Raw genomic sequence first — 27,594 nt, forward strand, 5'->3', positions numbered from 1 at the left:
GTACAGGACCTTTTTTAGGTTTCCTTTTGAAATTGTTTTAGTTTAAATTAGTAGGACTGCAACTTTTTCTATTGACAATTTTATAATTACTTCTAAAAGAAATGTCTGTATTGTAATATTTTGCCATCTGAACTACAAGAATATAAATTTGCTTGTAGCAGAAGTGATGGCTTAACCAAATGCCCAATTCCTTACTTTCCTATTTTACAATGATATTTGAAGTATTTACTATGTAACAATCTTATGAATTTAGGATTTAAAAAACAAAATCCCAGAAGATATATATTTAAAAGGAATAAAATAAGAGCCAAACATGACTACTGTCTACTTTCAAAATTATTACTTATTACAGAGCAAAACTTCTTTCAAAATTGTACACTGAGGTTTATCTGTTTTGGGGGGAAGAAAAGGGTTCTGTTAAAAAATAACTCTTATTTTATTTATCAACTCTTATTTTATTTAGACTATTTCTTTCTATTCATCAAATAAAGTCCAAAAGGAAATTCAGAGTGATACAAAATTATCTTCAGAGGGACAAAACTGGGAGGTCAGTGGAACACATGGAAAGCACAAAATCTCCCCAGGTGTACACACGCAACACTAAAAAAATCACGAAGCCTTAATAAGAACTTGGCTTTCTTAAGCATATAGTTAAAAGCAGAATGCTGCATCTTTGCCTGTACATAATTAAAAGGTTAAAGGAAATTAGAAATTGCCTACTGCTTCATTCATTACAAATTACCTGCGCTGATCACGTATCTGCAGATAAGCAAGCGTAAAGCAAGCAGAGACAGGTATGCACCCCAGAGCTCACACTGCTGGGGAAGTAAGTTTCAAGCATAGAATATAAGTTCAGGAATCTGCCCTCCCTGGACCCCAGTGCCATTGGTGCTATCTGAGGAGCACTGACACTGGACGGTCACTTTGCCACACTGAACTTCTGTCATGCCTTCTTGTCCAAAGTAGCTGAGTTCATTGCCATCCAGGATGACACTGGCTGTGTAGAAGGTGTCTGGCTCGATCTGCACCGGGTACTCAAACCACACCGGGAATGTATTACTGGAGCCATCCGAGAAGTACTTGCTCAAGTTCTGGCCCAGGACAACACCCTGCCGCTTGAGTTCGATCTTGGCACTGTAGTCTGCAGAGCCGCAGCTGGACCCATACAGCCCAAAACCAGCGATAAACACTCTTTTATCAACTGCAAACTGGATGCTATCACAGCGACCCCGATAGCGCCACTGGTTGCTCCGATAGGCACATGACTGGAAACGGTGACAGCGCTGAGGAACGAGGCCCTTGCGGGCTTTACTCACAAACTGGAGCTCGGGCTTTTTGGCTGCAGTATACCACAGGAAGATGTCGTTGGTCTCATTGAGCGTTAACACTCCCGACTGTGCAGCACCGTTTGCAAAGTCATCGAGGGCCATGGTGGGGATGCGGATCAAGTACAGGGCCTTTCCTAAGACCTTGCGCTTATTTTCAATGCTCGACTCCAGGTCTTGTCGCTGGCACTCTACTTCAGCCCAGTTGAGAGCTGCTTCAAAAACCACAATTTCTTTGGCATTCAGAGTTTCCCTACGGAGGATACTTTCTAGTGTCTGAAAGTCGATATCACAGAATCCCTCAGACTTGAGAGCTAACTCAGCCTGGGCATCAATCACCTCCCAGCAACGCTGGGTCAGGTCTGGCTCCTCAAACAGGCAGCTCTGGGAGAGGAGCACACAGGCATTCTTGGCGCTCAGGCTGGTCTCCAGGAAGTTCACGCACGCTCTGGCAAGGTGAGGAACGATGTACTTTTTGGCAGCATAAAGTGTGGCCAGCACTGTGTCTGCAGCCAAGTCAATTTCATCACAATAGATATATTTCAGCATAACGAGAAAAGCAGCAGGTTCGACATCTGGTATACGGATTTCATCTTTGTCTTCAGCAAGTTCTCCATAAAACATCGCATGGAACACAGAGCTCCCAACAGCTAAAACATATTCGTGTCCCGGCAACCGCTGAGTCCCACCTGGTGGCCCGACCACAAAATGTACATCTGCCATCAAATAATTATTGAACATCACTGCATTTCTTCATCTAATGGTAGGATAAAGACCCTGCCAGTTTGGGGCTGGTATAAGGTTGTTGTTACTGAGATTCTGCTGGTGGTACTGCTGGACAGTGGTGCTGCTGGAGTTGGCTGGCTTTTTACGAGGAAATATATCAGCAGCCATCTTCTTCTTCTTTTTAGTCTTCAAGGTAATTATTTCATAACAAACTGGGGGCAACTTGCTGCTGCTGCTGTTTGCTTTCTCCGAGCTTTTCTTGGACCTGTTCTTTACCGTCTCGCCCCCGCTTCTCCTTACATCAGACGCCGCCGCCGCTTGCCGCCTTGCCGGGTGCCAGCTCCTCAGGCCCCGGCCGGGCACTCGGGGATCCAGCGCCCGGCGGGCTCGGCAGGCACCGGCACGCAGGGCACGTTTTGTTTTGTTTTTAGAACAAATCCAGTTTGTACAAGATTAAGTCTTCTCTGTCCAGTGACTGTGTTGGGGTAGGGCTTAGTGCTTGTCTAAGTATGAGGAAGTAAGTAAGCCTTTCACTAGCTATAGCCCCTCTGAACCAGGGGTGAAATGGCCTCCACCTCTAGATCATAGTGAGTTGGAGGATCATCAGGATTTCCATGGTATGATATCACCTTCTTTGACTGCTTTCCTCCTATTCCTTGTCTTCCAGTCCAGATTGACACAGCCTGAAAATGTGGTAGGTCTTCCTTAGGCATTGCTGGTCCATCGACAATTGACATGAAAGGAAAGGCATCCGTCTTTGTGTTGTCCAGGAGGCTGGTGTATCAGGGACAGCTCTAAGTCGAAGAGTAGTTAGAGGGTAGAGCTTCCATGGGTACTTATTGGGAAAGGCCCACATTTTTTTCCTAACAATTTCAGCAGCCTACAAAGTCTATTTGACCACAAAATACGCACAGTGAGGGCTGACCCTGCACCTCACTCAAGGGGTAAGGGGGGTGGAAACGGAAGTGACATGAGTATCATACAAACACACACACACACATGCACGCACGCACAGTTGTTCATAAAGAGAAAACGATAAAAGGAAAGAGGGTAAATACTAGAAAGATACAGAGCTCTGCATTTAAAATATAGAGTTTCAGTGTTACAATGTTTTCTTTATTGAACTACAAATTCAAGGATTTTCACATGCCTTCCAGATCCCTATGGAGCAGCAGAATTCAGAAAGTGAAAGCTTATTAATAAAGAGTTCAGTCATCATATAAATTGGACTATGCCAAGGAATTAATAGTAATAGCATTTGCAGAATCAGTAAATCTTTGGCTGATCTTTGGCTCCTATCTTTGATCATAAGATAAAATTCTATTAAGGGCAACACCAGAACAAAATTAAGAAAACTATACAGTCTGCCTATGATTGGGAAGAGTCCATGAGATGCTAGTTAGTCATAAGCACTAAATCATACTTCATATATAACTACTTAGCTAGAGTATCTAAGAAGCGGTAATTTTTTTCTTTTTTCTCCTTTAAAGTACTACTTAATCTGCCTGCAAGATTCTGGCCATTCCTTTTCTCTTCCTAGGGGGATGGGGGGACCTCTTGTTTCTCTCAGTGCTGTCTACCTGTCAGGCATTTTACATGTGTTATTTCATTTATTCCTCAAAACAAACAGATGAGAAAACTGAGACTCATAGAGCTTATGTGACTTATCAAATCTTACCCACCTTTGGCCCTTGCTAGCTACACCTATATAATGTATAGCCCTTGCTGTTTCTGTTCTATGCTTCATTGCCTTCCAGAAGGATAATTTTTTTTTTATCTTTGATGATGTATAATGCCACTTACATCAAGGCCCTGTTATTCCCCATGGCTCTCATAAAAAAGAAGTTAAGATGAATACTCTTGGGCAGCGCCTATGGCTCTGTGGATAGGGCGCCGGCCCCATATTCCAAGGGTGATGGGTTCGAACCCGGCCCCGGCCAAACTGTAACAAAAAAATAGCTGGGCATTGTGGCGGGTGCCTGTAGTCCCAGCTACTGGGGAGGCTGAACCAAGAGAATCACCTAAGCCCGGAAGTTGGAGGTTGCTGTGAGCTGTGATGCCACAGCACTCTATTGAGGGTGATAAAGTGAGACTCTGACTCTTAAAAAAAAAAAAAAGAATAATCCTCTAGGTCAGGTACTGTGGCTCACACCTATAATCCTAGCACTCTGGGAGGCCGAGGTAGGTGGATTGCATGAGCTCAGGAGTTCGAGACCAGCCTGAGCAAGAGTAAGGCCCCATCTCTAAAAACTACCAAGGGGTTGGGGTAGGTGCCTGTAGTCCCAGCTACTCGGGAGACTGAGGCAAGAGAATCACTTGAACCCAAGAGTTTGAGGTTGCTGTGAGCTAAGATGCCACGGCATTCTACCGAGGGTAACCAAGTGAGACTCTGTCTCCAAAAAAAAAAAAAAAAAAGACAGAGATAATCCTCTGCATCTTTTAGGAATGTTCAGCAAGGAAGGAGATGGTGGTAAACACAGGGGATTTGGTCACTTTCCTCTATATTATAGAGTCTATAATATTCCTCCAGGCTGGTAATGATGCTCTATGCCTGTTAACTATACTTTCTTCCACAGGACTGTTCTTAGCCTCGCCAGGCTTTCCCACATTTTCCTTCTTTTTTTTTTAATATCTTATTAAATAATAGCTGTTGCCCTGGATAGAGTACTGTGGCATCACAGCTCACAGCAACCTCCAACTCTTGGGCTCAAGCGATTCTCCTGCCTCCACCTCCCGAGTATCTGGGACTACAGGCGCCTGCCACAACATCTGGCTATTTTTTGGTTGCAGCCATCATTGTTGTGTGGCGGGCCTGGGCTGGATTTGAACCCACCAGCTCAGGTGTATGTGGCTGGTGCCTTAGCCGCTTGAGCCACAGGCGCCAAGCCCCCACATTTTCCTTCTTTAAATCAAGGAGATTCTAATTGGTAAATTCCTAGAGTCACTTGTTTCCTTTCCAGGATGTTTCATTGTTGATGGAATAAAAGCACAGTGTTAGGTAGGACACCCACTCTTCTCTGTCTTTAGACTTGTCATTGCTTACTATGAATATAAAACTTTGTTTTTTTTGAGACAGAGTCTCACTTTGTCACCCTCAGCAGAGTGCCATGGCGTCACAGCGCACAGCAACCTCAAACTCTTGGGCTCAAGCAATTCTCTTGCCTCAGCCTCCAGTGTAGCTGGGACTACAGGCGCTGGCCCCAACGCCCAGCTATTTTTGTTGTTGTTGCATTTGTCATTGTTGTTTAGCTGGCCTGGGCCAGGCTTGAAGCCGCCAGCCTCAGTGCATGTGGCTGGCACTGTAAACCACTGTGCTATGGGCAGCCAGCCCGCCCAGCTATTTTTTGGTTGCAATTGTCATTGTTGTTTAGCAGGCCTGGGCCTGGCTGGAGCCCGCCAGCTTTGGTGTAAGTGGCCGGTGCCCTTCTCACTGAGGTATGGCGCCAAGCCTGGCTATTTTCTTTAGAGATGAAGTCTCACTCTTGCTCAGGCTGGTCTCCAACTCATGAGCTCAGGCAATCCACCCACCTCAGCCTCCCAAGTGCTGGGATTACAGGTGTGAGCCACCACACCTGTCTGAATATAAAACTTTGAATAGACTTTATTTTATATTAGAAAACAGTTCAAATAGAAAGTATGAGGAATAACATACACTCATGGATTCACCAATTAATTCTACAGAATTCTGGGCAGTGCCTGTGGCTCAGTGAGTAGGGCGCTGGTTCCATATGCCGAGGGTGGTGGGTTCAAACCCAGCCCCGGCCAAATTGCAACAACAGCAAAAAAAAAAATTCTACAGAATTCTGCCATTGTGCTATAATTGCTTTAGATGAATTTTATAAATAAAACCCTATTGATATAGTCAAAATCCCCTTATGTACTCCACAATCTTAATCCCTTCCCTCCTTAGAAGTTAAAAATATATTGAATTTGGTATTTCTCATTCCTGGGCATTTTTTTTTTTAAGAGACAGAGTCTCGGCTTGGCGCCTGTGGCTAAAGCAGCTAAGGCGCCAGTCACATACACCTTAGATGGCAGGTTCGAATCCAGCCTGAGCCAGCCAAACAACAATGACAGCTGCAACCAAAAAAAATAGCCAGGCGTTGTGGTGGGCACCTGTAGTCCCAGCTACTTGGGAGTAGTCCCAGCTACTTGGGAGACAGAGGCAAGAGAATCACTTGAGCCCAGGAGTTGGAGATTGCTGTGAGCTGTGATGCCACAGCACTCTACCCAGGACGGCAGCTTGAGGCTCTGTCTCAAAAAAAAATAAAAAAATAAAAAAAATAAGAGACAGAGTTTCACTTTATCGCCCTTGGTAGAGGGCAATCTCCAACTTGTGGGCTTAGGCTCCTGAGTAGCTGGGACTACAGGCACCCGCCATGACGCCCAGCTATTTTTTGTTATAGTAGTCTTTGTTGGTTAGTTGGGCCGGGCTGGGTTCGAACCCACCACCTTTGGTATATGTGGCTGGCGCCGTAACCACTGTGCTACAGGCACTGAGCCTAAATGTTTTAAATTTTTATATGTAAGTGATACATACCTTTCAGCAACTCACTTCCCCCCTCCCTTCAATGTAATGTGTTATGATTTATCTATCTGGGTAGTTCTAGTTCATACATATTTTTTTTGAGACAAAGTCTCACTTTGTCACCCTCTGCAGAGTGCCGTGGCATCATACCTCATAGCAACCTCAAACTCCTGGGCTTAAGCAATTCTCTTGCCTCAGCCTCCCAAGTAGCTGGGACTACAGGCGCCTGCCACAATGCCTGGCTATTTTTAGAGATGGGATCTTGCTCTGGCTCAGGCTGGTCTCAAACCTGTGAGCTCAGGCAATCCACCCACCTCAGCTTCCCGAATGCTGGGATTACAGGCGTGAGCCACTGTGCCTGGCTAATTCATACGTTTTAATCCATTTTCATATGCATAAAGTGATGAATACATTTCATTTTTCCATTCTGTTGATGGATATTTAGGGTTCTTTTTCTTTCTTTTTTTCCTGATAATTTCAGGATAGTTTTTTTTCTTTTTTTCAATAATAAACAATGCTGCCATAAACATTCTTGTTTCCATGGCTGTGGTCTTTTGCTCTCAGAATGAATTCTCAAATTCTCAGTTACTTAGACCATGTGGCAAACCCAGGTCCACCTTATCTGTTGGACTATGTGCTTTGTGTTATTCCTCATTCCCTTTTCAGTCCTATCTTCTTGATGCTTCCCTATGAAATCTGGTTATCAACATTCTCTAGTGCAAGAATATAACTGATGGGCTAAATTTGACCTTCCCAGTTCCAACAAGTATCTCTCAGGTTCTGATTGAGATTTAGATTGAGAATTCCTTGGCCAGGTGGCGCCTGTGGCTCAACGGAGTAGGGTGCCGGCCCCATATGCCAGAGGTGGTGAGTTCAAACCCAGCCCCAGTGAAAAACTGCAAAAAAAAAAAAAAAAAAGAGAGAGAGGAGAATTCCTTGGCCTTGAAACCAGAAGAAAATGGAGCTGGAATATATTCTTTTTGTAAAGTAACTCAAGAATGGAAAAATAAAAAAGTATCCATTGTACTCAATACTACTTACTATGCTATGAAATCAATATATAAGCACCTATACATTCATAGAAATGGTAAAACATAACTATAGTCCAGAAAGTAGAAGGGAAGATGAGAGAGAGGGGAGGGGAGGGGGAAGGCAGGAGGAGGGAGGATATTTGGGGGGACCTCACCTAATGTGCATGATGCAATGAATGGTACATTTCAAAACTATTAAGAAAAGAATATAATCGACTCAGTGCCTGTAGCTCAAGTGGCTAAGGCACCAGCCACATACACCTGAGCTGGCAGGTTCGAATCCAGCCTGGGCCCGCCAAACAACAATGACAATTACAACCAAAAAATAGCCGGGTGTTGTAGCGGGCGCCTGTAGTCCCAGCTACTTGGGAGGCTGAGGCAAGAGAATCCCTTAAGCCCAGGAGTTGGAGGTTGCTGTGAGCTGTGATGCCACAGCACTCTACCCAGGGTGACAGCTTGAAGCTCTGTCTCAAAAAAAAAAAAAAAAGACAAGAAAGAAAAGAAAAGAATATAATTGTGATGGATGTCCTAATCAGTTTAATGTAAGCATTTCACATTGTATATCAAATCAGTACACTGAACCCCATAAATGCATCAATGTACACAGTTATGATTTAATACAAAAGTAAATTAAAAAATAAAAATAAAAGACCAGTTAACTTAAAAAAAAAACCCACAACCATAACAAGAATATAACCTAATTAATTTTGTTAAGTTCCCAGGAAGCTCTGTTTGGGCCCCAGTGAAACCTAATTATTTTATGCTAAGCTTTACGGTCAGGGCTACACATAACCAATTTGTGGTGAAAACTTCCAGCCAAAATCAGTTTTCTGGCTGTGTGCTAACCAGGAAAATTCTCATCTGCTTTAGGGTTTGAAGAGATATTAGGGCTCTGGTTCTTTCACGGCACTTCATGTTGTTAATGTTTTACATGTTTCTTCTGTGGTTTTGGCAACTTCTAGGTCTCTGTGATTCATCCTCTCTTTTGCCTACACTAGAAACAATAGATTATGGCCAGGTGAAGATGAGGAAAGGCAAGCCAGCTAGCTAATCTGTGAATTTATATTCAGTGTCAGACCAGAGGTAATACTTTCATTATTGTCCCTCTGTCCTCAGGGTGACTACTGAGGTGTCTGTCTTTCACAATGGACTTATGTGCCCCTTTGGCCTTCTTTTTCAATTTAGTTTTTGTTTTCCCTGGTTTCAACATTTTATTTATTTACTTTTCCTGTTGATATCAAAATGGCACATACAACTGATTGTGGTGATGTGGCCTATAGCCCCAACTACTTGAAAGGCTGAGGCGGGAGGATCTTTTGAGCCCAGAAGTTTAAAGATGTGTGGGCAACTAAATAGACCCTTCCCCTGTTTCAAGAAAACCCAAAATAGGGCGGCGCCCATAGCTCAGTGGGCAGGGCGCCAGCCACACACAGCGAGGCTGGCAGGTTCAAACCTGGCCTGGGCCTGCTAAAACAACAATGACAACTGCAACAACAACAACAACAAAAATAGCCAGGCGTTGTGCATTGTGGCAGGCGCCTGTAGTCCCAGCATCTTGGAAGGCTGAGGCAAGAGAATCGCTTAAGCCCAAGAGTTAGAGGTTGCTGTGAGCTGTGACACCACAGCACTCTAACCAGGGCAACAGCTTGAGACTCTGTCTCAAAAAAAAAAAAAAATTGGCTCAGTGCCCGTAGCACAGTAGTTATGGTGCCAGCCACATACAACAAGGCTGGTGGGTTTGAACCCAGCTGGGCCAGCTAAACAACAATGACAACTGAAGCAAAAAATAGCTGGGCATTGTAACGGGCTGTAGTCCCAGCTACTTGGGAGGCTGAGTGAGGCAAGAGAATCACTCGAGCCCAAGAGTTTGAGGTTGCTGTGAGCTGTGATGCCACATCACTCTACCAAGGGTGACATAGTAAGACTCTGTCTTAAAAAAGAAAAAAAAATAGAATGACACATGCTCATTAGAGATAATGTTTCAAATACAGCAATATTAAAAAGAAAAAATTGGGCGGCGCCTGTGGCTCAGTGGGTTGGGTGCCAGCCCCATATACCTAGGGTGGCGGGTTCAAACCCAGCACCGGCCAAACTGGAACAAAAAGATAGCCAGGCGTTATGGTGGGTGCCTGTAGTGCCAGCTGCTTGGGAGACTGAGGCAAGAGAATCGCCTAAGCCCAGAAGTTGGAGGTTGCTGTGAGCTGTGTGATGCCACAGCACTCTACCAAGGGCGATAAAGTGGGACTGTCTCTACAAAAAAAAAAAAAAAAAAAAAAATCATTATAAGCTTATTATTCAGAGGCATTAATATTTTGTCCTATTTCCTTCTACTTTTGTCTGTGCATGTTTCTTATCATATTTGAGACCATACTGTATATACAGTTAGTTTGCTTATTATTATTATTTTATTTTTGAGACAGAGTCTCAATATGTGGCCCTTGGTAGAGTACTATGGTATCACCCCTCACAGCAACCTCCAACTCCTGGGCTTAAGCGATTCTCTTGCTTCAGCCTCCCAAGTAGCTGGGACTACAGGTGCCCGCCACAATGCCTGGCTATTTTTTTGTTGTAGTTGTCATTGTTGTTTGGCAGGCCCTGGCCAGGTTCGAACCCACCAGCCCCTGTGTATGTGGCTGGCTCTGAGCCTAAGATTCTTGTTTAGTATTTTCAATCATTATTTTCCCATGTTATTAGGCTCTCTATATTAGCATCATGTACTAACTCACAAAGAATGTGCATTATGCATTCTGATACATATAAAGTAATAATCTCCAGAAACATAGCAATTTCAGCTTCAAAGAGCAATTTTCTAGAATTTATAAACAATCCAAATCTTTCCCCACATCCTTATTTCTTTTCTGTTCCATTTCTAATAATTTTTTTTTTTTTTTTTTTTTTTGTAGAGACAGAGTCTCACTGTACCGCCCTCGGGTAGAGTGCCGTGGCGTCACACGGCTCACAGCAACCTCCAACTCCTGGGCTGAAGCGATTCTCTTGCCTCAGCCTCCGGAGTAGCTGGGACTACAGGCGCCCGCCACAACGCCCGGCTATTTTTTGGTTGCAGTTTGGCCGGGGCTGGGTTTGAACCCGCACCCTCGGCATATGGGGCCGGCGCCCTACTCACTGAGCCACAGGCGCCGCCCATTTCTAATAATTTTTAAAACTCTGATTGTATTGCAGAAAGTCTGTTTTTTCACTGAGTCAGTGATCTTGAAATTCAATATATTCTAACCTCAGATTTATCTAAAATTTAACTTCTCTTGACTCTCTAGAATTTCCTTCTTCTAGGGGTGAGATAATATAATATGGATGCTTTTATCTTCAGGGAGGCAGGACACTGATATGAGCTTCTCCCTTGAGGTTCAAATAACCAAGAAAATTCCAAGGACATCTGTTGAGGGATTTCAAAGAGTGAAGAGAAGGATTAAGGCATTTAGGTTTCCAGTGCTCTCAGGTCACACTCAGGCACTGCTCTGCACTTGACTCTCCATAGAAACTGAAAGTCACACGTGGCCCAATTGTTTCTGGGTCCTCAGAGGAGTTCTCCCTCCTCCTTCCCCTACCCTGAAGGCTTCATGCATAACCAAGTAGCTTTGGAGTGAAATAGATTAAGGCCTCTTTTCTAGATTGTTGTTTAGCGCTGCTTCATTGAAAATGCCACCTCTCCCTTATTGTCAGGGGTTAGCAATCAGACATCAGCAGTCAGATCATTTGGGGAAAAGCAGCAGGTATTTAAAGATTCTTTGGAGAACACCCAAACTTTGGTTTACAAAAGCCATATCTTTCCCTTACACCTAAGTCACTTCCTGATAGGGGTCTAGTCCACTGAAAGGAAACGCTGTAGGAAATTTGCTCGAATGGAAATAATAAATCATAGCGATAATTTAAAATAGCAACTGTGTTGGCTTGGTGCCTATAGCTCAAGCAGCTAAGGCGCTAGCCACATACACCAGAGCTGGTGGGTTCAAATCCAGCCCAGGCCTGCCAAACAACAATGACAACTACAACCAAAAAATAGCCCAGCGTTGTGGTGGGTGCCTGTAGTCCCAGCTACTTGGGAGGCTGAGGCAAGAGAATCACTTAAGCCCAGGAGTCAGAGGTTGCTGTGAGCTGTGATGCCACAGCACTCTACCCAGGGTGACAGCTTGAGGCTCTGTCTCAATAAATAAATAAATAAATAAATAAAATAGCAACTATACCCTAGAATTAGTTGGAAAGTTACACTAGTTCTCACCATAAGAAGTTTACAAAATATTCTAAAGACAAACATTCATAGTCATAATCAATTTAAACTTTCACACAAGCAAGTCATTTAAATAGTCTGAATATAAAAGAAGTCAGAGTGGAGTAGACTGGGCAAGCCTTAAAGGATGCTGCTTAGTAAAGCTTTAGATTGCCATAATTATTTGTGTCTTATTTGGAGAGTGACATAGTTTTATCACATAAGTGAGGCTCCAGAGAGGCTATAGGACTCTTGCTTCAGGCGCTTGGCATGCAAAATGTGGGAAGGAGCAGAACTAATATACAACTAACAGTAAAGAGGACGGCCCTTGAGATGTGCAGATCCTTCAGTTTCTGGGCTTTGCTGCCTCCCTGCCTCTAGAAATACGTGGCCTGTGCTAAAGACTTTCTCAGCTTTAAGAGCTGAGTGGCCAGGAAATTGGGATTCATTTGGAGTCTGGGCAACTCATCCAAAGATGTCTCCATCAGAGTCACCAGTCCCTTTTATTTTAAATCCCATACCATTTGTTCTATGCAGACCTTCTATAATAGTTCTGAGACAGAAAAAAAAATGGCAATTGCTGAGAATTTGCTATTGTCAGACATGTTTTAACGGTTTTACATTTATTTACATATTTCTGCTGCCAAACACCTTATGGGAAAGTACCAGGCAAGTAAGGAGGAGGACAGGGAAAGGGAAAAGAGCAGGGGAAGAGAAGAGGGGGCAAGAAAAATGCAATGCAATTCCACAATTATTTCCTAAGCGCTCATTGTGTCAGGGGATATGGTAATGAATAAAACAGAGGAGAGTATAAAGAAGAGGAGATGCAGATAGAGAAAAGGTAAGGAGGGGGACAGAAGGCAGAGGGGAGGTGAGTAAAGAAGAGGAGAAATAATTAAAACAAAAGAAAAGCAAACTATACACAAGGAAGGCAATGGTAAGAGGAGAAACCTTTACCACGACCTCACGGGTTGGCCGCACTGTCTGGGCTAAAGCAGAGGCTGCTTTCTCTTGGCCCCGTCTCTTACCTACTATTACCACGAGGTGGGCACAGCCTCCACACAGTTCTTCCAACAAGCCAGCTCTGACCCTGGCAACGTTTGGCCTGATGCAGCCCACAACAAGCAGCCTACATCCTGATCTAGCCAGTGCTTTTCCCCGGCTCACAAAGGCCAACTGCCTAATGTGGCGTGTGAGCTTTTACCGTGTACTCAGAGAATCTGCCTCTTAGAATTTCTTCTTCTAAGGGCCTCATTGACATAAATGTCCATTTTGAGTCTTCAAGCAATATTTGACCAAATGGCTTATTTTTATCCTACGGCCAATAGCAGCATTACTTTTCTACCCAATTTTGCAGGATTGTCCCTTTCTAACATTTGCTACCTGTTCAGATTGTCACCTCATGTCACTTTTTTCTCTTGCTGATCTCCTCACAGCCCTCCTTGAATGGACTCTTGCAGCCCCTCTGACCACTAGAGGGGACTGCCAGGGCCTTGTGCTGGTGACAATCCAACCCTCAGTTAGCCTCCTCCGCCAGCAGTTATATGGCATCAGCCATGCTTTCTCTCTGGCCTTTAGGGGGGGTCCCAAGAAAGGTACACTGCTGCTACTGCCCAGCCCGTGCCATGCCCCAGACCCACCTCAGTCCTGACTTAATACAGGTAGCTTCCCAGATGCATTGAGATGCCAGGACTTGGAAGGTGGGACTCGATCTCAGCAGACACTGGCCCTGGAGACATATTCTTACAGTCCAGAGAGGAAGGACAGTCTGAGCAAACCCCACCCTTTCACAGCCACTCAGTTCCCTTTTTTTGTTTCCTGGCTTAAACCAATGTCTTTTTTTTTGCTTCTCAGCCACATGCTATCTGGTTCCCTGCTGCTCTCCCTATCCCTCCCCTGCAACTATCTCCGCCTTTCATTTTCTTGGGACCCCTGACACTGCTATCTTTTTTTTTAGAGACATAGTCTCACTTTATGACCCTTGTTAGAGTGCCGTGGCATCACACAGCTCACAGCAACCTCCAGCTCCTGGGCTTAAGCGATTCTCTTGCCTCAGCCTCCCGAGTAGCTGGGACTACAGGCGCCCGCCACAAGACCCGGCTATTTTTTTGTTGCAGTTTGGCCAGGGCTGGGTTTGAACCCGCCACCCTTGGCATATGGGGCTGGCGTCCTACTCACTGAGCCACAGGCACCGCCCGACACTGCTATCTTGAGCCCACCTCTGAAAGAACCTTTCTCAACTTACAGCCCAGTAAGATTCCAGCTGAGCTGGGGCTGTGTTGACCAGACAGGTTATCAGGCCTCTCTCATAGAGGATAAGAGACAACATAACTAAAGGACTGTGGAGATGTTCAGTACAGGGAGAGGGGCTTAAAGGAAAGAGGAAAAATGCTGGAGCTGGCGGAAACAGCATAAAGAGACTGGCCAGGAAGAATGTCCTTAGTGTCTCCTGTCCTCAGAGGCAGAGGAAACTCAGGATCACACAGTTAAACTTGATAGTAAAGGATGGAGAGCACTCAAATAGGGAGCCTAAAGGACAAAGCCTGACAAAGGTAAAGACAAGATTTGCTCCTGCCGAGTCATTTTCTAAGAAAACATTTTTTCCTTACAGATAAAAAAGTCAGAATGTGGGGCGGCGCCTGTGGCTCAGTTGGTAAAGCGCCGGCCCCATATACCGAGGGTGGCGGGTTCAAACCCGGCCCCGGCGAAACTGCAACCAAAAAATAGCCGGGCGTTGTGGCGGGCGCCTGTAGTCCCAGCTACTCTGGAGGCTGAGGCAAGAATCGCTTAAGCCCAGGAGTTGGAGGTTGCTGTGAGCTGTGTGATGCCATGGCACTCTACCGAGGACCATAAAGTGAGACTCTGTCTCTACAAAAAAAAAAAAAAAAAAAAAAGAATTGAGAAAAAAAAGTCAGAATGTAAGCCTACACAAAGACTCGTACACTTCCCCATTTTCTGTGTAATCCCAACTACTCAGGTGGCTGAGGTGGAAGGGTCTCTTGAGCTCAAGAGCTCAATGTCAACCTGGACAACACAGTAAGATCCTCTCCAATCCCCACCTTTAAAGAAAGATAAAAAGATTCAGCCTTGGGCGGCGCCTGTGGCTTGAAGGAGTAGGGCACCAGCCCCATATGCCGGAGGTGGCAGGTTCAAGCCCAGCCCCGGCCAAAAACTGCCAAAAAAAAAAAAAAAAAATCAGCTTTGCCGGCCACAGTGGCTCATGCCTATAATCCTAGCACTCAGGGAGGCAGAGGCGGGTGGATCATCTGAGCTCAAAAGTTTGAGACCAGCCTGAGCCAGAGTGAGACCCCATATCTAAAAAATAGCCAAGCATTGTGCAGGAACCTTTAGTCCCAGTTACTTGGGAGGCTGCTGCAAGAAGATCCCTTAAGCCCAAGGTTGCTGTGAGCTATGACACTACAGTACTCTATTGGGGGTGACCAAGTGAGACTCTGTCTCAAAAAAAAAAAAATATTCAGCCTCAAGAATTTACAGTAATTTAACACATTTCTCTTTAATCCTGTAAATCAGTAAACCAGACAAAGTGTGTCACTTGAAACCTGGATGTTTCCTCAGGGGCCTCCTAGTTTATGTATTAAGTGCAATCTTCTCTCCAAGGATTCTCGCAGGAAATGCAGCCAGTATTGGCTGCAGACTACGAGGGTGGTGGAGCCCCTGACCTGCTTGCTCACCTTGACACATCATGCACTGCCATATTCCTTGCCCCAGGGTGCTGTATCCTATATTGTATAAACAGATCCCAGATAAATCTATCAGAATTTTCAAGGCAGGCTCGGCGCGTGTGACTCAAGTGGATAAGGCACCAGCCACATACACCTGAGCTGGCGGGTTTGAATCCAGCCTGGGCCCGCCAAACAACAATGACGGCTGCAACCAAAAAATAGCCGGGCATTGTTGGGGGCGTCTGTAGTCCCAGCTACTTGGGAGGCTGATGCAGGAGAATTGCTTGAGCCCAGGAGTTGGAGGTTGCTGTGAGCTGTGATGCCACAGCACTCTACCCAGGGTGACAGCTTGAGGCTCTGTCTCAAAAATAAAATAAAATAAAATAAAATAAAATAAAATAAAATAAAATAAAGAATTTTCAAGGCAACAGAACTTTATTATTTATTTATTTATTTATTTATTTTTGTAGAGAAAGAGTGTTACTTTATGGCCCTCGGGTAGAGTGCCATGGCATCACACAGCTCACAGCAACCTCCAACTCCTGGGCTTAAGCGACTCTCTTGCCTCAGCTTCCCGAGTAGCTAGGACTACAGGTGCCCGCCACAACACCCAGCTATTTTTTGGTTGCAGTTCAGCCGGGGCCGGGTTTGAACCCGCCACCCTCGGTATATGGGGCCGGCGCCTTACTGACTGAGCCACAGGCGCCGCCCAGAACTTTATTTTTTTGAGACAGAGTCTCATTTTGTCACCCTCAGTAGAGTGTCATGGCCTCATACCTCACAGCAACCTCAAACTCTTGGGCTCAAGTCATTCTCTTGTCTCAGCCTCCCGAGTAGCTGGGACAACAACAGAAGCCCACCACAATGCCCAGCTATTTTTAGAGACGGGATTTCGCTCTGGCTCAGGATGGTCTCGAACCCATTAGCTCAGGCAATCCACCTGCCTCGGCCTCCCAGAGTGTTAGGATTACAGGTGTAAGCCACTGTGCCCCGCAGGAAACAGGACTTTAAAATTTTTTTTAAAGAATTTATAGGATGGGGCAGCGCCTGTGGCTCAGAGGGTAGGGCACCGGCCCCATATACTGAGGGTGGTGAGTTTGAACCCAGCCCCTGCCAAACTGCAATAAAAAATAGCCGGGTGGTGTGGCGGGCGCCTATAGTCCCAGCTACTGAAGAGACTGAGGCAAGAGAATAGCCTAAGCCTAGGAGTTGGAGGTTGCTATGAGCTGTGACGCCACAGCACTCTACTGAGCGTGACAAAGTGAGACTCTGTCTCATAAAAAAAAAAGGGGGAAAAACATTTGTAGGATGACAGAGTGGTTGATCCTCACATCTGTACAAGGCTGCAAGCATTGTATGATCTCTTTATTGACAAATTGCATCCTTTCACTAGTCATCCCCAATACCTGTCCTAGTTGCCTGAGACTTGGCTATAGTGAGTCTCCTTGCCTCCCCTTTTTTTTTAGTCAGATGACATTTATTGTCACATACCCTATCTTTTCTCAAAGTACATGTTGGTGTGGGCACTGGAGTTGATAGGCATACACTGGGAGATCTGGACAAGAGAAAGGAGGACTGGGCAGCGCCTGTGGCTCAAAGGGGTAGGGCGCCGGTCCCATATGCCAGAGGTGGTGGGTTCAAACCCAGCCCTGGCCAAAAAAAAAAAAAAAAAAAAGAGAAAGGAGGACAAGGAAAAGGACCAGGCAAACCTAGGCTCTTCTTCACCCTCTGCCCACTACTTCCATGACACCCTCTTCTATACGGACAAGTACTATACCTAAACAGTGTGAATGAATAGCTGAGTGTTACCTCAACACATTCCCAGTATAATGTTAGGCTCTGTTCTTGGTGCCATCCTGTTCAACATTTTTATTAGTACCTTCGAGGAAGATAAGAACATAGTCTAGGGCCAGGCATGGTGGCTTATGCCTGTGATCCTAACACTCTGGGAGGCCAAGGCAGGCAGATTGCTTGAACTCAGGAGTTCAAGACTGGTCTGAGCAAAAGTGAGACCCCATCTCTACTAAATAGAAAAAGTAGCTAGGCGTGGTGGCAGGCACCTATAGTCCCAGCTACTGGGGAGGCTGAGGCAGGAGGATTGCTTGAGCCCAAGAGTTTGAGGTTTCTTTGAGTTATGATGATGCCCTGGCACTCTACCCAGGGTGACAGAGTGAGACTTTGTCAAGAAAGAAAAGAAAGGAAAGGAAAGGAGGAAGGAAGGAAAGAAGGTAGGAAGGAAGGAAGGCAGGCAGACTACCTAATCTCTGGATGGTGCAAGGCTAGATTAGATGACAGAACAGAGCAATTGGTTTCCAAAAAGATCTTGATCATCTGGTGATTTTACCAGGGCTAAAGATGATATCCCATAATTGGGCTCCATCTATGAACTTCAAATTACTCCAGGTGAAAGTGGCCGGCCCCGGCTGAACTGCAACCAAAAAATAGCCGGGCGTTGTGGTGGGCGCCTGTAGTCCCAGCTACTCGGGAGGCTGAGGCAGGAGAGTCGCTTAAGCCCAGGAGTTGGAGGTTGCTGTGAGCTGTGTGATGCCACGGCACTCTACTGAGGGCCATAAAGTGAGACTCTGTCTCTACAAAAAAAAAAAAAGATGCATAAATTCTGGGGAATCTAATGTACAGCATAGTGACCATAGTTAATAATACTGTATTATTTCATTGAAATTTGATAAGAGGGGAGATTTTAAGTGCCTTCATCTTCCCCCCAAAACAATGGTAACTATGGACCAGGATGGATGGTGGATGTGTTAATTAACTTGACAACATATACATGTATAAAACCACACATTGTATACCTTGAACATGGATACTTTTTTTTTTTTTTTTGGCCAGGGCTGGGTTTGAACCTACCACCTCCGGCATATGGGACTGGCGCCCTACTCCTTGAGCCACAGTCGCCGCCCCCAATTTTTTTTTTTTTTTGTAGAGACAGAGTCTCACTTTATGGCCCTCGGTAGAATGCCGTGGCATCACACAGCTCACAGCAACCTCCAACTCCTGGGTTTAAGCGATTCTCTTGCCTCAGCCTCCTGAGTAGCTGGGACTACAGGTGCCCGCCACAACGCCCAGCTATTTTTTGGTTGCAGTTTGACCGGGGCCGGATTTGAACCCGCCACCCTTGGTATATGGGGCTGGTGCCTTACCGACTGAGCCACAGGAGCTGCCCTGAACATGGATACTTTTTATTGATTAAATATTTTAAGATAGAAAAGAAACAAAAACAAACAACAACCCCCCACAAATTCATGTAACATGAGGAATAATACCAAGAACTAAGGTTAATTAGATTATGAGGGGCCATGTTTGCTATCTTCATATTTCTATGTTACTAAGGTAAAAATCCAGGCCAGGCAAGGTGGCTCACACCTATAATCCGATCATTCTGGGAGGCTAAGGTGGAAGGATCACTTGTGCTCAGGAGTTTGAGATCAGCCTGAGCAAGACCAACACCCTGTTTCTACTAAAAATAGAAAAAAAAAACTAGCAGGGTTTTGTGGTGAGTACTTGTAGTCCAAGCTACTTGGAAGGAGGATTGCTAGCATCTATGTTAACTGAAACAATTGGATCTCTTGACCCCAAGAGTTTGAGGTTGCTGCAAGCTATGATGATGCCATTCCACTCTACCCAGGGTGACAGAGTGAGACTCTGTTTCAAAAAAAAAAAAAAAGAAAGAAAGAAAGAAAGAAAAAGAAAAGAAAATAAATCAGGCCAGGTGTGGTGGCTCACGCCCATAATCCTAGCACTCTGAGAGGCTGAGGCTGGTGGATTGCCTAAGCTCACAGGTTTGAGACCAGCCTGAGCAGGAGAGAGACCTCGTCTCTAAAAATAGCTGGGCATTGTGGCAGGTGCCTGTAGTACCAGGTACTCGGGTGGCTGAGGCAAGAGAATCTCTTGAGCCCAAGAGTTAGAGGTTGCTGTGAGCTATGACTCCACAGCGCTCTACCAGGGATGACAAAGTGAACTTGTTTTAAAAAGAAATCCTTTAGGGTGGCAACTGTGTCTCAGTGGGTAGGGTGCCAGCCCCATATACTGAGGGTGGCGGGTTCAAACCCAGCCCCAGCCAAACTGCAACAATAAAATAGCTGGGTGTGTGGCCAGTGCCTGTAGTCCCAGCTAGTCCTACCCCCCGGCAGGCTGAGGCAAGAGAATCACCTAAGTCCAGGAGTTGGAGGTTGCTGTAAACTGTGTGACGCCACGGCACTCTACTGAGGGCGATAAAGTGAGACTCTGTCTCTGACAAACAATAATGACAACTACAACCAAAAAATAGCTGGGCGTTGTGGCGGGTGCCTGTAGTCCCAGCTACTTGGGAGGCAGAGGCAAGAGAATCACTTAAGCCCAAGAATTTGAGATTGCTGTGAGCTGTGACACTACAGCACTCTAACCAGGGAGACAGCTTGAGAATCTGTCTCAAAAAAAAAAAAAAAGGAAAAAAAATAAAGAATCTGTAGGGCGGCGCCTGTGGCTCAGTTGGTAAGGCACTGGCCCCATATACCGAGGGTGGCGGGTTCAAACCCGGCCCCGGCAAAACTGCAACCAAAAAATAGACGGGCGTTGTGGCGGGCGCCTGTAGTCCCAGCTACTCGGGAGGCTGAGGCAAGAGAATCGCTTAAGCCCAGGAATTGGAGGTTGCTGTGAGCTGTGTGAGGCCACGGCACTCTACCGAGGGCCAGAAAGTGAGACTCTGTCTCTACAAAATAAATAAATAAAGAAAGAAAGAAAGAAAGAAAGAAAGAAAGAATCTGTAGAGGAAAAAGAAATGCTATGAGACTATAGGCTGGCAGTTTGGCAAAGAAACTTTTAGTAAAGGTAGCAGTAATGTTTTTATTTTCTCATTTCCAGAGACAACCTAAAAAATAAAGGGGCGATCAGAGGGCCAACACAAGATCTCTGGGTGTTCCTGGAGTGTCATGCGAACAGGATATCCCAGGATTTCATAGTTCTTTATCCCACAATCTACTGCCACCTCTTCCCGTGTCTAGCCCAATTCTCTCTCCTCATCATCCTCTACCCTGTAGATGACCCTGCTCACCTTATGTGAAGTAGTGGTAAAGTGCAGGGCTGTGATGTTAGACTACCTAGGATCAAATTCCAATTCCATAAAATAACCACTTGTGTGACTTGGGGATAAGTGAATTTAATGCCTTTTTTGTCTCAGTTTCCTCACCTGTTAAATACTAATAATAGTACATACCTATCAGGGTTGTTGTGAGGATTAAAAGAGGTAGTTTGGGCTCAGTGCCTGTGGCTCAAGCGGCTAAGGCGCCAGCCACATACACCTGAGCTGGCGTGTTCAAATCCAGCCCAGGCCTGCCAAACAACAATGATGGCTGCAACCAAAAAATAGCCGGGCGTTGTGGTGGGCGCCTGTAGTCCCAGCGACTTGGGAGGCTGAGGCAGAGAATCGCTTAAGCCGAGGAGTTGGAGGTTGCTGTGAGCTGTATGCCACGGCACTCTACCCAGGGCAACAGCTTGAGGCTCTGGTCTCAAAAAAAAAAAAAAAGAAAAAAAACCCAAAGAGGTAGTTTGTAAGGTGGTTAGAAGAATGGTCAGCATATAATAAGTGCTCTGTAATTTTTAGCTATTATAATTAACAGGCCACAATAGCAGCATTTTATAATGGTAAAGAAGACTTACCTGGGTTTATATCCTAGATCCACAAAATACTGTTGATATTGGACAAATCATTTAACATAACATGACTTCAGAGCCTCATCTGTAAAATGGAAATAATAGTATTACCTACTTCCTAGAATCACTGTAATAACTGTATAAGACAATCCATTTAGGGCAGTGCCTGTGGCTCAGTGGGTAGGGCACAGCCCCTTATACCGAGGGTGGCAGGTTAGAACCCGACCCTGGCCAAACAGCAACAAAAAATATCTGGGCGTTGTGGTGGGCACCTGTAGTCCCAGCTACTGGGGAGGCTGAGGCAAGAGAATTGCCTAGGCCCAGGAGTTGGAGGTTGCTGTGAGCTGTGATGCTACAGCACTCTACCGAGGGTGACAAAGTGAGACTCTGTCTCAAAAAAAAAGAAAAAAAAAACAGACAATCCATTTAAATGCTTAGCACCCTGCTTTCTCTGCTGGACTCCCTGGAAACCTAGTACATGCCTTCTACTAGGTATTCAGAGAAGTTAAGAGCTGGGTACTTTCTATCTGTTGACCTGATTATTGTTGTTGCAAGAGCTGAACAATTTCATGGTCACTTTTTAGAACCTAGAGCAGCCAATGTAACTCACTCCCTTAACAAAAGAGTTGCTTTAATCTTGATCATTCAAAGTACTTACTTAGACTGTAATTGTACATTTATTAGTGTATTAGATTATTATGTATCTCCTCTAGCACAGTGCCTGACGCATAATGGGTAATCAATAAACATTTGTTGCATGGACCAACTGACCATGTGATAGGTGAACTGGAGCAACCTTCAAGCCTGAACTAGCAGTTCCCTAAAAGGTGTTCTCAGTATCCTTGAGGTGGTACAGGAATGGAATGTGGAGGTGGAGGGTCTCTCCACTCGTCCCTAGTCCTGGCTTGTCTTGGAGACAGGGATACCAGAAGGTTTGGGAACACCACTGCTGTCTTCATGATATGCTGCTACGTAGCAGCATCTGCCAAAAGTGAGGAAGTAATGAAAAACTGTAAAGCTGAGGGACGGCATAAGTGGAGGTGTGTGGATCTGCCCGTAGGTAGAGCCCTTCTTTAAGCGCTCGACCCCAGCTCTGAATCCAGTCCTCTCCGCCGCTGGAGGACGCTGCGCACAGAGCCTTAGACTCTATGGTCGCTTCCACCTACTTCCAAGAGGAAGTGCAACCAGGCACCTCCTATATACTTCCGTTTCCCGCCCCACCTCTTTCTTTCGTTGCCGCTAGCGCTCGCGCAAACATGGTATGATCTTTGTGTGGGAGCCCAGTAACATCCACCTTAATCTTAACCCTGCATCGGCGGTGCTCTCCCGGGATAGGTCTAGGCTCGCGTGAACTTGATGTATCAAAGCAATCCAATGTTGGCCGGCTCGATCCTGAAGGGACTGGGTTCCAGGGTCAGAAATTGAAGTGATGAGATCAGAGAGGTAGTCTTAGCTGGGGAATGTGATCTCTTCTGTCTTTGGGTTTTGACGGAGGACCCTCTACTTGAAACATGTGGGACTGGGCCATCTTCTAGTCAGAGCTGCAAGAGCGATGTGTGTTAGCGAGGAGTCCGAGTTGGGTCCTCGTGGAGTGCCTCAGCTTCAGTAGAGTTGGGTAGGGCGTTTTGCCATTGTTGTAACACTGCATGTTCTGAACGGTTTATTTACTAGGTGAACGTTCCTAAAACCCGCCGGACTTTCTGTAAGAAGTGTGGCAAGCACCAGCCCCACAAAGTGACACAGTATAAAAAGGGCAAGGACTCTCTCTATGCCCAGGGTAAGATGGTTTCTGCATAATTTGGTTTTAACGTGGGATTCCTGTAGTAGTATAATCAACACCCCCAGACTTTTTTCTCCCTCTCTCGGCTCGGGTATTAATGTTTGTGTTGGGAAGCCTAAGATAAAACCCGTGAGAAGAGTTATTTATTTTTTTTAAAGACAGAGTCTCACTTTCTCACCCTCGGTAGAGTGCTGTGGTATCACAACTCACAACAACCTCAAACTCTCGAGCTTAAGCGATTCTCTTGCCTCAGCCTCCCGAGTAGCTGGGACTACAGGTGCCCGCCACAACGCCCGGCTATTTTTTTGTTGGAGTTTGGCCAGGGCCGGGTTTGAACCCACCACCCTCGGTATATGGGGCCGGCGCCCTACTCATTAAGCCACAGGCGCCACCCAAGTGAGAAGAGTTTTTCATCTGGTTCCTGTGATTTATAATCTTCAGTATACAGTAACAACACTTTTTCCCCAGGAAAGCGGCGTTATGACAGGAAGCAGAGTGGCTATGGTGGGCAGACTAAGCCGATTTTCCGGAAAAAGGTTAGTTATTATTATTTGACAGTGTATAATTGTGGTAAGGGCCGTGCGTTTGTCATCTATAGTCCACACACTTTACATTATAGGTATAGCATTTGTCTCAGTGAAGTTCTCACAGTTGCCTGCAGTGACATCTAGTAGGCAGTGGAGCTGTGAGTGAAACTCAGGCTTGGCCCTAGTCTCCAAGACTGTGCTATTTCAGTGTTTTACAATTACTTTTTTTTTTTTTTTTTTAAGAGACATGAGTCTTTCTCTGTCCCCCAGCATCATTGTAGCACACCGCAACCTCAAACTTCCGGGATCAAGCTGTACTCCTGCCTCAGCCTCCCAAGTAGATGGGACTATGTGTAGGGGCCACTAGGCCTGGCTGATTTTTCCATCGTTTTGTAGAATATGGGTTTCACCTTTGTTCAGGCAGGCCTCGACGCCTGGCCTCAATGGGCCTCTCAAAGCACTAGGTTTACGGGTGTGAGTCATTATGCCTGGTCTGTTTTACATTTTTTTTTTTGGAGACAGAGCCTCAAGCTGTCACCCTGGGTAGAGTGCCGTGGCATCACAGCTCACGGCAACCTCCAACTTCTGGGCTCAAGTGATTCTCCTACCTCTGCCTCTCAAGTAGCTGGGACTACTGGCGCCCGCCGCAACACCTGGCTATTTTTTGGTTGTAGCCGTCATTGTTGTTTGGCAGGCCAAGGCTGGATTCGAATGTGCCAGCTCAGGTGTATGTGGCTGGCGCCTTAGCTGCTTGAGCCACAGGTGCCCAGCCTTATTTATTTATTTATTTATTTTTTTTTTGAGAGAGTCTACCTTTGTCTTCCTTCATAGAGTGCCATAGCGTCATAGCTCACAGCAACCTCAAACTACTGGGCTCAAATGATTCTCTTGCCTCAGCTTCCCAAGTAGCTGGGACTACAGGCGCCCACCAAAACGCCTGGCTATTTTTTTTTTTTTTTTGAGACAGAGTCTCACTATGTTGCCTTTGGAGTGCTGTGGTGTCACAATGCCTGCCTATTTTTCGAGTCTCGCTCAGGCTGGTCTCGAACCTGTGAGCTCAGGCAATCCACCTGCCTTGGCCTGCCATAGTGCTAGGATTACAGGTGTGAGCCACTGCACCTGACCTATCCTTTCCTTTTTGAAGAGGCAAAAAAAAAACCAAAAAAAAAACAACCCAAATCTGGGAACATGCCCTGCATTCGCCTTAGGTGATTTGGGTACTGCATCAGCACAGTGCCTGGAACATAACATTCCCACTAACACAGTATTTTTCTTGGCACTTTCTCATGCAGCCTGGCATTCATTTGAGTGCAATGAATGGTTTAGTCTCAGGGTGGTAAAAGGAATGCTTGAGAAACCTCTCATTTGACTAACTTGTATAGAAGACAAGGGGGTTTACTTGGTTTTGGCCTTTGAGAACTACAAATTAGCATCAGTAGAACTCTGTTAACTTGAATTACATAATTCAGTTGAAGACACAAATTCAGGGCATAATTGCAGGCAGTCTTACACATGTTTGGTTAATAGTAGGCCTTAATAATCCTATTTAATGAATTACAAAAATTGTGTTTATTTCATAGTTGCATGGACTTGGTTTACTGGTTTTTGATTGTGTGAGATAACTAGGTAGAGCTGCTGAAAGGTAGGCCACAAGGTCAAGGTGACATGAGGAGTGCCCATTTGATAGGAAGCTCTCTAGGATGTTTAATCTCAATGGAGTTTTTTTTCCTTTTTTTTTTTTTTTTTTTGGTAGAGACAGAGTGTCACTTTACTGCCCTTGTTAAGGTGCTGTGGCATCACATGGCTCACAGCAACCTCCAGCTCTTGGGCTTATGTGATTCTCTTGCCTCAGCCTCCCAAGCAGCTGGGACTACAGGCGCCTGCCACAATGCCCGGCTATTTTTTGGTTGCAGTTTGGCTGGGGCTGGGTTTGAACCCACCACCCTCGGTATATGGGGCCGGCGCCCTACTCACTGAGCCACAGGCGCCACCCCTCAATGGAGTTTTGACTAGTAGAACTCCATAGCAATTGGATAACCTGCTACCTTTGCTAGTACTACATTTTCACTTAAATTCACTGTATATAGATGGATTACGGCAACTATCATTTGCAGAACTTTGCTTTATGTAGTACGTAACTCGCCGTAGTCATATTTTTGAAGAAAATGATTTCCTCTGATTTATAAAGGCTTTGATTTTTTTTTTCCAGGCTAAAACTACAAAGAAGATTGTGCTGAGGCTTGAGTGTGTGGAGCCCAACTGCAGATCTAAGAGAATGCTAGCTATTAAGAGATGCAAGCATTTTGAACTGGGAGGAGATAAGAAGAGAAAGGTATACAATTATGGGTGGAAGGTGTAATCTTTCCTACGTAGCTTTATTATTTGGAGGGGTGAACATTTCTCTCATTGAGGCATGGAGCTCAGGCAATACTCTTCATAAGTAGATGTATAGTTGAAGGTATAAGGCTTTTTGATGTTGGTTTTCACTTAAGTAGGAAAGGAAGGTTGAGGAGACTTGATACATAGCACAGTGATCATTTTAGGATGTTCTTGGTAGAGCGGAAGTTCTTTGAAAAATTATAAATTTTTTTTCTGTTCTGTTACAGGGTCAAGTGATACAGTTCTGATCATCTTTTGTTTTATCATGAAGACAATAAAATCTTGAGATTATGTTCATTTCATCTGGCTACAGTTGGTCTTTGGCGAGGGAATAAGTGAGAGCCATCAATAAAATTACCCTTGGGGAAGTTTGTGCTTCATGATTTTACTAGGTACTACTTGTTATAGATTGAATCTAACTGGCTGCACTCATAATCAGATGCACTATCTGATTATGAGTGCAACCAGTTATCTGATTTGGATTTTTAATCCCTTGGGGCTTCATGAACTCCCATTTGCTATTAAGCAAAGGTTCTTTTTTGTCATGTTACTTAAGTAGAGACCCTTTAGGCTGATGGACGTCAGTAACATGTGGCTCAAAGGAGTAGGGCGCTGGCCCCTTATGCCGGAGGTGGTGGGTTCAAACCCAGCCCTGGCCAAAAACTGCCAAAAAAAATAATTTAAGTACAGCATTTGGCTCTGTTCTCTAGGCACTATATGTATAATACGTATTGTCTCTGAACTTATATACCCCTTAAACATTTTGACATTGGCCCCCTTTTAAATTAAATGTTTATCACACTGAGATAACTGCAAGGAGGGGTGGTGCCTGTGGCTCAAGGAGAAGGGCACCGGCCCCATATACCTGAGATGGTGGGTTCAAACCTGTCCCTGGCCAAAAAATGCAAAAGAAAAAAAAAAAATGGATGGAACCAGAATTTTGGCTCGTCGCCTGTGGCTCAAGCTGCTAAGGCACCAGCCACATAGCCCTGGCCAGCCAAACAATGATGGCTGCAACCAAAAAATAGCTGGGTGTAGCCGGGCTTTGTGGCGGGTGCCTGTAGTCTCAGCTACTCGGGAGGCTGAGGCAAGAGAATTGCGTAAGCCCAGGAGTTGGAGGTTGCTGTGAGCTGTGTGAGGCCACGGCACTCTACCGAGGGCCATAAAGCGAGACTCTACAAAAAAAGAATAGCCGGGTGTTGTGGCAGGCGCCTGTAGTCCCAGCTACTTGGGAGGTGGAGGCAGAGTCGCTTGAGCCCAGGATTTGGAGGTTGCTGTGAGCTGTGATGGCACGGTACTCTACCCAAGATGATAATTTGAGGCTCTGTCTCAATAAAATAACTGCAAGGAATATAATTTCTAGTATACTAAATTCCCCAGTAGAACCTTAACAGATAATCTATTCCTTTTTTGAGTGTTTAGTTCTTTGTAGATCTGGAGCAAAACTACGGAGAAACCTTGTTAACACATTTTGATCATTGAAATTGCATCTCAGCAATGTGGAATAGTTTTCCAAATTAATTTATCTGGATGAGTATATCTGGGTTTAATAACTTCAGTCTTTATCAATGGAAAATACTGGCTTCCAGTTACAATGAGAGTAATTGATAATCACCTGATAAGAGAATTATTCTAACATGCACTTTTTGTCTTTTGAATGGGCCTTTTGGTACTATGTATTCAGGATGGGTAAGTTGTGAGAGATATGCCTCATGTAAGGGAGCAGCCTTGACTACAGGTTCTCAAG

The 27,594-nt window shown here is 45.2% G+C and overlaps 3 protein-coding genes across 3 annotated transcripts in view; 1 reads left to right on the forward strand and 2 right to left on the reverse strand.

The window, feature by feature from the left end:
* BTK (Bruton tyrosine kinase) overlaps positions 1–13,602 on the reverse strand; it is a 55,182-nt gene extending 41,580 nt beyond the window's left edge. Inside the window, exon 1 of the mRNA XM_053580170.1 lies at positions 13,473–13,602. The gene's annotated coding sequence lies outside the window, so the exon portion shown is untranslated. The remainder of the gene's footprint in view (positions 1–13,472) is intronic.
* On the reverse strand, positions 601–2,426 carry LOC128577824 (BTB/POZ domain-containing protein 3-like). The gene has a single exon (XM_053580171.1). It carries the CDS (start codon positions 2,064–2,066, stop codon positions 834–836), a length of 1,233 nt encoding a protein of 410 aa, XP_053436146.1. The 5' UTR covers positions 2,067–2,426; the 3' UTR covers positions 601–833.
* Positions 13,603–22,309: 8,707 nt separating the features above from the next.
* On the forward strand, positions 22,310–26,144 carry RPL36A (ribosomal protein L36a). Its single transcript, XM_053578852.1, has 5 exons — positions 22,310–22,420; positions 22,833–22,938; positions 23,410–23,477; positions 25,678–25,800; positions 26,075–26,144. Exons 1-5 carry the CDS (start codon positions 22,310–22,312, stop codon positions 26,093–26,095), a joined length of 429 nt encoding a protein of 142 aa, XP_053434827.1. The 3' UTR covers positions 26,096–26,144.
* Positions 26,145–27,594: the final 1,450 nt, after the last annotated feature.

The sequence above is a fragment of the Nycticebus coucang genome, chromosome X, assembly GCF_027406575.1.
Source record: "Nycticebus coucang isolate mNycCou1 chromosome X, mNycCou1.pri, whole genome shotgun sequence".
Lineage (NCBI taxonomy): Eukaryota > Metazoa > Chordata > Mammalia > Primates > Lorisidae > Nycticebus > Nycticebus coucang.

What these genes read in the sequence shown, in the direction of transcription:
- LOC128577824 (XM_053580171.1), bottom strand. Translation starts at nt 2,066, where the DNA reads ATGTTCAATAATTATTTGATGGCAGATGTACATTTTGTGGTCGGGCCA.
- RPL36A (XM_053578852.1), top strand. Translation starts at nt 22,310, where the DNA reads ATGGTCGCTTCCACCTACTTCCAAGAGGAAGTGCAACCAGGCACCTCC. An exon ending in CTAGCGCTCGCGCAAACATG is followed by an intron (nt 22,421 to 22,832) that starts GTATGATCTTTG and finishes TTTATTTACTAG; the next exon opens with GTGAACGTTCCTAAAACCCG. An exon ending in GAGGAGATAAGAAGAGAAAG is followed by an intron (nt 25,801 to 26,074) that starts GTATACAATTAT and finishes GTTCTGTTACAG; the next exon opens with GGTCAAGTGATACAGTTCTG.